Source organism: Hemitrygon akajei, chromosome 6, assembly GCF_048418815.1.
Source record: "Hemitrygon akajei chromosome 6, sHemAka1.3, whole genome shotgun sequence".
NCBI lineage: Eukaryota > Metazoa > Chordata > Chondrichthyes > Myliobatiformes > Dasyatidae > Hemitrygon > Hemitrygon akajei.
In genome coordinates, this window is record NC_133129.1 from 114391153 (window position 1) to 114403701 (window position 12549).

A 12549-nucleotide genomic window follows, 5' to 3' on the forward strand; every position below is an offset into this window, starting at 1 on the left:
AATGGGGTTGGATGTTATTTTTTTCTTGTGGGTCTGGGAGCTGGGACTTCGCAGTCTTTTCGAGAGTCGGGAAGAAGATGCCGAAGAAGAGTGTGCCGCACTGCTCGGTTGACCACTTCGGGTGGTCCCAGGTGCGAGGTCAATCTTATAGAGTTCAATGGTTGAGCTCCAACGATGTGCACTAAGTTGACTGAACTCTGATAAGTTTTGGCGCCTTTTTCTTTGTTTTCTTTTCCTTCATATATACTGTATCATTAGTAATCACTTAGCTCTAGTAAAATCCTTAAAGTGTATTCTATAACTGTATCTGGTGTGAGCTCGATATTGTGTGTGCGATGTGGCGTTAACTTGCTTTCCACAGCACCTGCGTATACAGGAGGCAGGGTTGGCGAGTGGCTGGAATTTTCCCCTAGACATATACCAGCCTGTCACGTAAGTGTTACATAAATAATACCTTATAGGTCTGATTTTATTTTCACAAATCAATGAATATGTTATATAAAAAGATCACTCCCTACTTGTACATAGTTTTCTCCTTTTGCTTGTTCTTTCTTTCCTCTCTTTTCTATAAGTGTATACCTCAGATAAATATTAAGTGGAGATTTGTGGCATATATGGCTATATGATATATATGTATAGTATCTGAAATACATCTTATGGAAATGTTTGTTTGATGATGAACTTAAATAAAAAATAAATTACAAAAAAAGAAGGGGGTTATATGCATCGAAAGCTAGGGGAAAAGTATTGTAATATGGGATGAGTATAGATAGGGACTTGGCATGGACCTGGAGGGTGAAAGTCCATGTTTCTACGCTGTATGAGGTCCATGAAAACAACATTGATCTTGCATTAGTTGCTGCTTACAAAATAAATTCCAATCTGTAAACAAACATTGGCAATCATATGTGTTCCTCACCTCAACTCCTGAAAAGCCTTCCTGTAATTTTCAGGTTATTTAATGGAAGGTATTCTGAGGGACCAGATATATGAGTATATGGATAGACAAGGACTGGTTAGGGATAATGTGTGTGGTAGGTCATGGCTAACCAATCTTATAGAGTTTTTTGAAGAAGATACCAGGAAAGTGGATGAAGGCAAGGGCATGGAAATTGTCTACATAGACATTAGCAAGATATTTGACATTATCCCACATGGGAGGTTGGTCAAGAAGGTTCAGTTACATGGCATTCAGGATGAGGTAGCTTTGTAGGAAAAACCAGAGAGTGGTAGTAGATGTTTGGCTCTCTGACTGGAGGCCTGTGGAGTGCTGCAGGGATCAGTACTGGGTCCATTGTTGTTTGTTATCTATATCACTGATCTGGATGATAATGTGGTTAACTGGATCAGGGAATTTGCGAGTGACACCAACATTGGGAGTGTAGTGGACAGTGAAGTAGACTACCAGAGTTTGCAGCGTCATCTGGACCTGCTGGAAAATTGGGCTGAAAGATGGCAGATGGAATTTAATGTGTGAGGTTTTGCACTTTGGTAGGACCAACCAGGGTAGGTCTTACACAGTGAATAGTAAAGCACTGAAGAGTATGGTAGGACAGAGATCCTGGGAATACAGGTACATAATTCACTGAAACTGGAACCACAGGGTAGATGGGGTCATAAAGAAAGCTTTTGGCACATTGGCCTCATAAATCAAAATATTGAGTACAAAAGATGGGATGTTATGTTGAAGTTGTTGGTGAGGTTGGTGAGATTTGGTCACCTACCTACAGGAAAGATGTAAATAAGGTTGAAAGAGTACAGAGGAAATTTACAAGGATTTTTCCGGGTCTGAAGGACCTGATTTATAAGGAAAGTCTGAATAGGTTAAGACTATAACCCACACTACTTCTTTTACCCAATTGCCCAAGCATATCAGCACTGATCTCCCTATCTTCCATGTTCTTCTCCTTGATGAATACTGATGTAAAGTTCTCACCAAGGACCTCACTGAAGGAAATAGGAACATAGAATTCACTTTCCTTGAGTGTTGTTAATGTTTAACCTTAAATTCATCAACAAATTTACCACAGGAAATATTAGGTTTTAATGTTTCATCATGCATTGTTGATATGAGATTGGATGATAGAATTTATACCTGTTGTTGAAGTTGCAGTTGATGTCGACCCTGAAAAACAGAACATTGAAATGATAATCAATGTCACAACAGGTCCATCATTGATGGACATCGATAATGTGGACTGATGCAATTTTCCAGACCACCAGAACCATTCCAGAATCTAGTGATTCCTGAAAGATCACTACTATTGTCTCCACAATCATTTCATCTATCTCTTTCAGACCCTGGGGTGTTGTCCATCTGGTCCAGGTGACTTATCTACCTTCTGATCTTTCAACTTCCCAAGCTCTTCTTCTAAGTAATAGCAACTGTGCTCACTTCTGCCTCCTGACACTCTCGAATTTCTGACACATTGCTAGTGCTTTCCACAATGAAGACTAATGCAACATACTTATTGGGTTTATATGTAATTTCTTTGTCCCCATTACTCCCTCTCTGACATCATTTTCCAACAGTCCAATATCCACTCTCTCCTCACTCTTCACATAACTGAAAAATCTTTTGGCATTCTCTTTTAAACTATTGGCTAGCTTACCTTCATATTTCACCTTTTATCTCCTTATTATTTTATTTGTTGTCTTCTTTTGGTATTTAAATCTTCTCAATCCTCTAGTTTCCCACTAATTTTATATTATATGCCCTCTGCTTTTAATGCTGACTTTGATATCCCTTGTCAGTCACAGTTGCCTAATCCTTCCTTTAGAATACTTCTTTGGGATGAATTTATCCTGTTCCCAGAAACTCCAGCCATTGCTGTTTTGCTGTCATCCCTGCCAGTGCCCCCTTCCAATCAGCTTTGGGCATCTCCTCGCTCATGTCTTTGTAGTTCCCTTTACCCCACTGAAATATTGATTGATCTTATTTTAGCATCTCTCTCTCAAACTGCTGATCACCGCCTCCTATGGCTCCTTTACCTTAAGCTTCCTAATCAAAGTCAGCACTCTGGTAACCTCTTCCGCACTTTCTCCAATGCTTGAATACCATTCCTGTAATGGTGCAACCAGATCGGAATGCAATCTCCAAATACATTCTAACTCGAGTTTTATAAAGTTGCAGAGTAACATCCCGACCCCTGAACTGAATTCCTTGAAGGATATAAAGTATACCTTATCAACCCCTGTAACTACTTTCAGGGAGCTGTGGACCTGGATTCCCATTGTGATATTGTCCCTGATTAACAGTACGACTGCACCACCCACCCTTTTTACCTCCTTCTCTATTTTTTCTGAAGCAGCAAAGTTGTTGTTGGTACTTTTATTATTGTAAGTAAAGATTTGTCAGTTTAGTTAATCAGGATGCAGAGTAATTCCATTGTTGTTGAACAGGGAATTGGGATGGAAGTGTAAGTAATGGATCAACAGCTTCCAGTGCCATCTCTGGAATGGATGGAGTATGAGGTGAACTGAAGGGGTGAAACAAGGACAAACTCCATAGAGTATAAGACCATAAGACACAGAAGCAGAATTAGGCTATTCAGCCCACTGAGTCTAATCCAACTTTCATTATGGCTGATCATTTATCTCTCAACCCCATTTTCCTGTCACTCCCCATAACCTTTCAGGCCTTAACTAATCAAGAACCTTTCAAATTCTGCCTTTAAAGCACCCAGTGACCTGGTCTCCACAGATACTTTTGGCAACAAATTCCACAGATTCACAACCCTTTGGCTAAAGAAATTCCTCCTCAACTCTTTTCTAAATGGATGTCCCTCTATTTTTAAGCTGTGTTCTCTGGTCTTAGACTCCCCCACCTAAAGAAAGTAAAGGCATCTCAGAGAGAAGCCGTTTTTTTAACTGATCGGGGAAAAGAGGCTAGACTGCGCAGGCGCATGATGTAGCGTGCCAAAGGTTTTAAAAAAAGGCCACCATATACAACACCATCATCAGAGTGGACTGAGGCAGAGTGGGATGGCTTTGGCGCGAACAGGCAGAGGCAAGGTTTGAACGGGGCACGACTGCGCAAGCGCGTGAAAGTCAGCCCATGAGGCAGTGGGAGAATTTAAAAAGCGAGCAGAGGCTGAGGACAAGCTTCATTCCAAGTGAGGTAAGGCCGGGTATGCTCCTTTAATTAATTTAACTACCTTAGGAGTAGGTAATGGAGGCAGCAGTTAGGGGAGTTGAATGCTCCATTTGCAGGATGTGGGAAGTCAGGGCGAGCACAATTGTCCCTGATGACTACACCTGCAAAAGGTGCATCCAGCTGCAACTCCTGACAAACAGAGTTAGGGAGCTGGAGCTGGATGAACTTTGGATCATTCAGGAGGCAGAGGCAGAAACAGACAGCAGTTACAGGGAGATAGTCACCCCTAAGAGTCAGGAGACAGGTAGCTGGGTGACTGTCAGGAGAGGGAAGGGGATTAGACAGAATGAGCAGAGCACCCCTGTGGCCGTTCCCATCAACAATAAGTATACAGTTTTGGATACTGTTGGTGGGGACAACCTACCAGGGACAAGTTGAAGTGGTTGCATCTCTGGCACTGAGACTGGACCCTCAGCTCAGAAGGGAAGGAGGGAAAAGAGAGCAGTAGTGATAGGAGACTCGATAGTTAGGGGGGCAGATAGGAGGTTCTGTGGAAGAGATTGAGAATCCCGGATGGTCTGTTGCCTCCCTGGTGTCAGGGTCCGCGATATCTCTGATCGAATTCTCAGTATTCTCAAGAGGGAGGGTGAGCAACCGGATGTCGTGGTCCATGTAGGGACCAATGACGAGGGTAGGAAGAGTGAGGAGGTCCTGAAAGGTGATTTTAGGGAGTTAGGCGCCAAGTTAAAGGACAGGACCTCTAGGATAGCAATCTCAGGATTGCTACCAGTGACACGTGCAGGTGGGTTTAGAAATAGTAAGTAGTGCAGATCAACATGTGGCTGAAGACATGGTGCAGAAGAGAGGGCTTCAGATTTATAGATAATTGGGCAGTTTTCCAGGGAAGATGGGACCTGTTCCGTTGGGACGGTTTACATCTGAACTGGAGGGGGCAAATATACTTGGAGGTAGGTTTGCTAGAGAGGCTCCAGTGGATTTAAACTAGATATGAGGGGAGAAGGGAACCAGAGTGTAGGAACAGATGTATGGGAGAAGGAAGAAAAAGAAGACTGTAAAGTTCTTTGTACTGTTAGAGATAAACAGAGAGGGAGAGGTGGAGAATTTCTTAAATGCATTTATCTTAATGCTAGGAGCATTGTAAGAAAGGTTGATGAGCTTAGAGCATGGATTGATATCTGGAAATATGATGTTGTAGCTATTAGTGAAACATGGTTGCAGGAGGGGTGTGAGTGGCAACTAAATGTTCCTGGATTTCGTTGCTTCAGGTGTGATAGAATGGGAGGGACAAGAGGGGCAGGTGTTGCATTTCTTGTCAGAGAAAATATTACAGCGGTGCTCTGGCAGGATAGATTAGAGGGCTCATCTAGAGAGACTATTTGGGTGGAATTGAGGAATGGGAGAGCTGTAGTAACACTTACAGGGGTGTATTATAGACCACCTAATGGGGAATGAGAATTAGAGGAGCAAATTTGTAAGGAGATAGCAGATATTTGTAGTTAGCACAAGGTTATGATTGTGGGAGATTTTAATTTTCCACACATAGACTGGGAAGTCCATACTGTAAAAGGGCTGGATAGTTTGGAGTTTGTAAATTGTGTGCAGGATAGTTTTTTGTAGCAATACATAGTGGTACCAACTAGAGAAGGGGCAGTGTTGGATCTCCTGTTAGGGAATGAGATAGGTCAGGTGACGGAAGTATGTGTTGGGGAGCACTTCCGGTCCAGTGATCACAATACCTTTAGTTTCAATATAATTATGGAGAAGGATAGGACTGGACCCAGGGTTGAGATTTTTGATTGGAGAAAGGCTAACTTTGAGGAGATGCGAAAGGATTTAGAAGGAGTGGATTGGGACAATATGTTTTATGGGAAGGATGTAATAGAGAAATGGAGGTCATTTAAAGTTGAAATTTTGAGGGTACAGAATTTTTATGTTCCTGTTAGGTTGAAAAGAAAGGTTAAAAGTTTGATAGAGCCATGATCTTCAAGGGATATTGGAAACTTGGTTCAGAAAAAGAGAGAGATCTACAATAAATATAGGCAGCATGGAATAAATGAGGTGCTCGTGGAATATAAAGAATGTAAAAAGAATCTTAAGAAATAAATTAGAAAAGCTAAAAGGAGAAACGAGGTTGCTTTGGCAAGTAAGATGAAAATAAATCCAAAGGGTTTCTACAGTTATATTAATTGCAAAAGGATAGTGAGGGATAAAATTGATCCTTTAGAGAATCAGAGTGGACAGCTATGTGTGGAGCCAAAAGAGATGGGGGAGATTTTGAACAATTTCTTTTTTTCGGTATTCACTAAGGAGAAGGGAATTGAATTGTGTAAGGTAAGGGAAGCAAGTAGGGAAGTTATGGAAACTATGATGATTAAAGAGGAGGAAGTACTGGCGCTTCTAAGGAATATAAAAGTGGATAAATCTCTGGATCCTGACAGGATTTTCCCTAGGACCTTGAAGGAAAATAGCAGGGGCTCTGACAGAAATATTTCAAATGTCACTAGGAATGGGGATGGTGCCGGAGGATTGGCGTATTGCTTATGTTGTTCCATTGTTTAAAAAGGGTTCTAAGAGTAAACCTAGCAATTATAGGCCTGTAAGTTTGACATTAATGGTGGGTAAATTAATGTAAAGTATTCTTAGAGATGGTATATATGGATAGACAGTGTCTGATTCGGAACAGTCAACATGGATTTGTGCGTGGAAGGTCATGTTTGACAAATCTTATTGAACTTTCTGAAGAGGTTACAAGGAAAGTTGATGAGGGTAAAGCAGTGGATGTTGTCTATATGGACTTCAGTAAGGCCTTTGACAATGTTTCAAATGTAAGGTTAGTTAGGAAGGTTCAATCTTTAGGTATTAATATTGAAATAGTAAAATGAATTCAGCAGTGGCTGGATGGGAGATGCCAGAGAGTAGTGGTGGATAACTGTTTGTCAGGTTGGAGGCCTGTGACGTGGTGTGCCTCAGGGATCTGTACTGGGTCCAATGTTGTTTGTCATATACATTAATGATCTGGATGATGGGGTGGTAAATTGGATTAGTAAGTATGCAGATGATACTACAGTAGGTGGTGTTGTGGATAATGAAGTAGGTTTTCAAAGCTTGCAGAGAGATTTGGGCCAGTTAGAAGAGTGGGCTGAAAGATGGCAGATGGAGTTTAATGCTGGTAAGTGTGAGGTGCTACATTTTGGTAGGAATAATCAAAATAGGACATACATGGTAAATGGTAGGGCATTGAGGAAGGCAGTAGAACAGAGTGATCTAGAAATAATGGTGCATAGTTCCCTGAAGGTGGAATCTCATGTGGATAGGGTGGTGAAGAAAGCTTTTGGTCTGCTGGGCTTTATAAATCAGAGCATTGAGTATAGGAGTTGGGATGTAATGTTAAAATTGTACAAGGCATTGGTGAGGCCAAATTTGGAGTATTGTGTACAGCTCTGGTCACTAAATTATAGGAAAGATGTCAACAAAATAGAGAGAGTACAAAGGAGATTTACTAGAATGTTACCTGGGTTTCAGCACCTAAATTACAAATAAAGGTTGAATAAGTTAGGTCTTTATTCTTTGGAGCATAGAAGGCTGAGGGGGGACTTGATAGAGTTATTTAATATTATGAGGGGGTTAGAAAGAGTTGACGTGGATAGGCTTTTTCCATTGAGAGTAGGAGAGATTCAAACAAGAGGACATGAGTTGAGAGATAGGGGTCAAAAGTTTAGGGGTAACATGAGGGGGAATTTCTTTACTCAGAGAGTGGCAGCTGTGTGGAATGAGCTTCCAGTAGAAGTGGTAGAGGCAGGTTCGATATTGTCATTTAAAGCAAAATTGGTTAGGTATATGGACAGGAAAGGAATGGAGGGTTATGGACTGAGTGCAGGTCGGTGGGACTAGGTGAGAGTAAGCGTTCGGCACCAACTAGAAGGGCTGAGATGGCCTGTTTCCATGCTGTAATTGTTATATGGTTTTATGGTGTGTGTTCCCTTCCCCTTGAAGTCTACAACCATTTCCTGGGTCTTCCTAACATTGAATGCAACACCACTCAACAAGCTGATCTATATCTCTCTTGTATACTTTCTCATCTTCATGTGAAATTTTGACAACTATAGGCATGTAGTCAGCAAATTTATAGATGGCGTTTGAGCTGTGCCTAGCCACACAATATGGGCATAGAGAGAGTAGAGCAGTAGGCTAAGTAAGCATCCTTGATGTGCACCAGCATTGATTGACAGCAAGGAGGAGATGTTGTTTTCAATCTGCACAGACTGTGCTTTCCTGGAGAGGAAGCCAAGGATCCAGCTGCAGAGGGAGGTACAGAGGCCCAGGTTTTGGAGCCTGTTGATTAAAAATGTTGTGATGATTGTGTTGAATGCTGAGCTGTAGTCAATAAACAGCAGCCTGACTTACGTACTACTATTGTTCAGGTGATCCAAGGCTGAGTGGAGAGCAAGTTAGTTATTTACCGGAATTTGGAGAGTTCAATGTTGAGTTCAGAAAACATTGTTATAGGTTCTGTTCATCAAGTTGACACAGGGCCACAGTGAAGGAGGCTACAGGTAGGTCAGAGTGAAAGTGGTTGGCAACAGGAGCTCTGGCTCACCTCTACAGTCTAAAAGCAAGTGCTCCATAAAGCAGTTGGCCAACTTTTCCCCAATGTGGCCGTCCACATTGGGGAAACCGACTCCCTGTGTTTGCTTTCCCCAATGTGGAGAGCATACAGTGAACACAGAAAGCAGTGCTCTGGACTGGAAGAACCACAAGTGAATTGCTGCTTTACTTGGAGGGATCCTTTGGCCCCTGGCTGGTTTGGATGGTAACGATAAATGAACAGAAGTTGTATCTCTTACAATTGCATGAGAATGAGTTTAAAGAATAGAATTGGTTTGGTGAAGACAGAAAATTGGACCAGAAAACCATAAAGGGACTGTGTCAGCTGGGGGAATCTCATTGAACAGGATGGAAATTGTAAAAAGATGATTTATTGAACACAGGTTTTGGTTGGGTTAAAGTCAAGGACCAGGTAAGTGCATCTTTCTTTTGCACTGATGATAAGGTGAGAGCAGAGGTGTTGGAGATAGATAAGGACTGATAGCTGTCAAATCAGAGTTTAGTCTTGATTTTTCCACTCTCATTCCCTTTTCTAACCTACCATCTAATGAACTGGCAGCAGTCCATGCACTATAAGACCAGAAGACATAGAAGCAGAATTAGGCAATTCAGCCCATTGAGTCTGCTGTCATTTCATCATGGCCAATCCCAGATTCCATTCAACCCCATACACCTGCAGCCAAGTGCAGCCTGACTATTGGCTTATAAAGCCTTGCCATTATCTTCTTGTTTTTAATATTCTATTCCCCTTGAAATAAATGCCAATACTCCATTTGCCTTCTGTACCACAACTCTGCCTGTGAATTAACCTTATTTCCACCTGCTACCTCCTGCCTGTCAGCCATTCCTCTATCCATTCTTGTGAACCTCCTCTGGACTCTCTCCAATGACAACACATCCTTTCTGAAATATGGGGTCCAACACTGTTGACAATACTCCAAGTGCAGCCTGACTAGTGTCTTTACCACAAACACAACCTATGAATCAATCTTCTGGGAGAATTGCAGGAGGACTCCTAAGTCCCTTTGCACCTCTGATGTTTGAACCTATCTTTGTATATTCTACAAACTTTGCTACAAAGTCATCAATTCCACTATCTAGTTCATTGACAAACAATGTGAAAAGTTGCAGTCCCTATATTGACCCCTGAGGAACACCACTAGTCACTGGCAGCCAACCAGAAAAGGCCCCCTTTATTCCCACTCGCTGCCTCCTGCCTGTCAGACATTCCTCTGTCCATGTCAGTATATTTCCATAGAACCATAGAACATTACAACACAGAAACGGGCCTTTTGGCCCTTCTTGGCTGTGCCAAAACATTTTTCTGCCTAGTCCCATTGACCTGCACCTGGACCATATCCCTCCATACACCTCTCATACAAGATTTTCTTAAATGTCAAAAGTGAGCCTGCATTCACCCCTTCATCTGGCAGCTCATTCAACACTCCCACCACTCTCTGTGGAAAGAAGCACCCCCCCCCCAATGATTCCTTTAATCTTTTCCCCCTTCACCCTTAACCCATGTCCTCTGGTTTTTTTCTCCCCTAACCTCAGTGGAAAAAGCCTGCTTGCATTCACACTATCAATACCCATCATAATTTTATATACCTCTATCAAATCTCCCCTCATTCTTCTACGCTCCAGGGAATAAAGTCCTAACCTATTCAACCTTTCTCTGTAACTCAGTTTCTCAAGTCCCGGTAACATCCTTGTAAACCTTCTCTGCACTCTTTCAACCTTATCCTTCCTGTAATTAGGTGACCAAAACTGCACACAATACTCTAAATTCGGCCTTATACAACCTCACCATAACATTCCAACTCTTATACTTAATACTTTGATTTATAAAGGCCAATACACCAAAAGCTCTCTTTATGACCCCATCTACCTGTGACGCCACTTTTAGGGAATTTTGTATTTGTATTCCCAAACCCCTCTGGTCTATTGCACTCCTCAGTGCCCTACCATTTACCTTGTATGTCCATGTAGATACATCCAATGCCTTCCCTTCAACCACTTTCCTGGTAACCTCGCATTAGGGTTAGCCCTAACCCTAACCCTACCACACACAAAACCATGTGGACTCTTTCTAATAAGTCCCTGTCTATCCAAATACTTGAAGATCCTATGTCTTAGTACACCTTCCAACAACTTACCTACTACCGACGTCAAACTTACCAGCCTATAATTTCCCGGATTACTTTTAGAGCCTTTTTTAAACAATGGAACAACATGAGCTATCCTCCAATCATCTGGCACCTGACCCATAGATACTGACATTTTAAACATATCTGCCAGGGCCCCTGGAATTTCAACACTAGTCTCCTTCAAGTTCCAAGGGAATACCCTGTCAGGTCCTGGGGATTTATCTACCCTGATTTGCCTCAAGATAGCAAGCACCTCCTCCTCTTCAATCTGTATAGGTTCCATGACCTCACTACTTGTTTGCCTTATTTCCATTGACTCCATGCCAGTTTCTTTGGTAAATACAGATGCAAAAAACCCATTTAAGATCTCCCCCATTTCTTTTGGCTCCATACCTAACCGACCACTCTGATCTTCAAGAAACCAATTTTATCCCTTACTATCCTTTTGCTCTTAATATACCTGTAGAAGCTCTTTGGATTATCCTTCACCTTGACTGCCAAAGCAACCTCATGTCTTCTTTTAGCCCTCCTGATTTCTTTCTTAAGTATTCCTTTGCACTTTTTATACTTCTCAAGCACCTTATTTGCTCCCTGTTTCCTATACATGTCATACATCTCTCTCTTCTTCTTTATCAGAGTTCCAATATCCCTTGAGAACCAAGGTTCCTTATTCTTATTCACTTTGCCTTTAATCCTGAAAGGAACATACAAACTCTGCACTCTCAAAATTTCTCCTTTGAAATATTGAGAGTAAAATTTCATGTAACACCATAAGATTTCATCTTATTAAGCAGCCTCATGTGTGCCACCTTATCAAATGGCTTCTGAAAATCCAAGTAAATGACATCCACTGCCTCTCCTTTGTCCACCCTCATAGTTACTTTCTCAAAGAACTTTAGATTGTCAGGCAATATTTCTCTTCATAGAAACCATGCTGACTTGGACTTATTTTATCATTAGTCTCCGAGTACACTTAAACCTTGTCCTTAATAATGGACTCCAACACTTTCCCAACCACTGAGGTTAGGCTAACTGGCCTATAATTTCCTCTTTTTTGCCTTTTTCCCTTCTTAAAGAGTGGAGTGACATTTGCAATCTTCCAGTCTTCTGGGACCATGCCAGAATCAAGTGATTCTTGAAAGATCATGCAATCCATCTGGTCCAGGTGACTTATTTACCTTAAGACCTTTTAGTTTGTCTAGCACTTTTTCCTTTGAGATAGCAATGGCACTCACTCCAGCTCCCTGACACTCATAGACCTCTTGCACACTGCTAGTGTCTTCCACAGTGAAGATAGATTCAAAGTACCTATTAAGTTCATCTGCCATTTCTTTGTCCCCCATTACTACCTCACCAGCATCATTTTCCAGTGGTCCAATATCAACACTCACCTCCCTTTTATTCTTTATATATCTGAAAAAACTTTTGATATCTTGCTATATTATTGGCTAGTCTACCCTCATATTTTGTCTTTTCCTTTCTTACAGCTTTTTAGTTGCCTTTTGTTGGTTTTTAAAAGCTTCCCAATCATCCAACTTCCCACTCACTTTTGCTTCCTTATATGCTCTTTCCTAGGCTTTTATGCAGACCTCAACTTCCCTTGTCAGCCACGGTTGCCTACCCCTGCCATTTGAGAACTTCTTCCGTGGGACGTATCTATCCTGCACATTGTAAACTATT

The 12549-nt window shown here is 41.7% G+C and overlaps 1 protein-coding gene across 1 annotated transcript in view; it reads right to left on the bottom strand.

Moving 5' to 3' along the window:
• The window catches only part of LOC140729837 (mucin-6-like), a 432642-nt gene that overhangs the window by 35539 nt on the left and 384554 nt on the right, over positions 1-12549 (bottom strand). The window contains exon 29 of the mRNA XM_073050050.1: positions 2096-2125. Coding sequence (XP_072906151.1) covers positions 2096-2125 — 30 coding nt within the window. The remainder of the gene's footprint in view (positions 1-2095; positions 2126-12549) is intronic.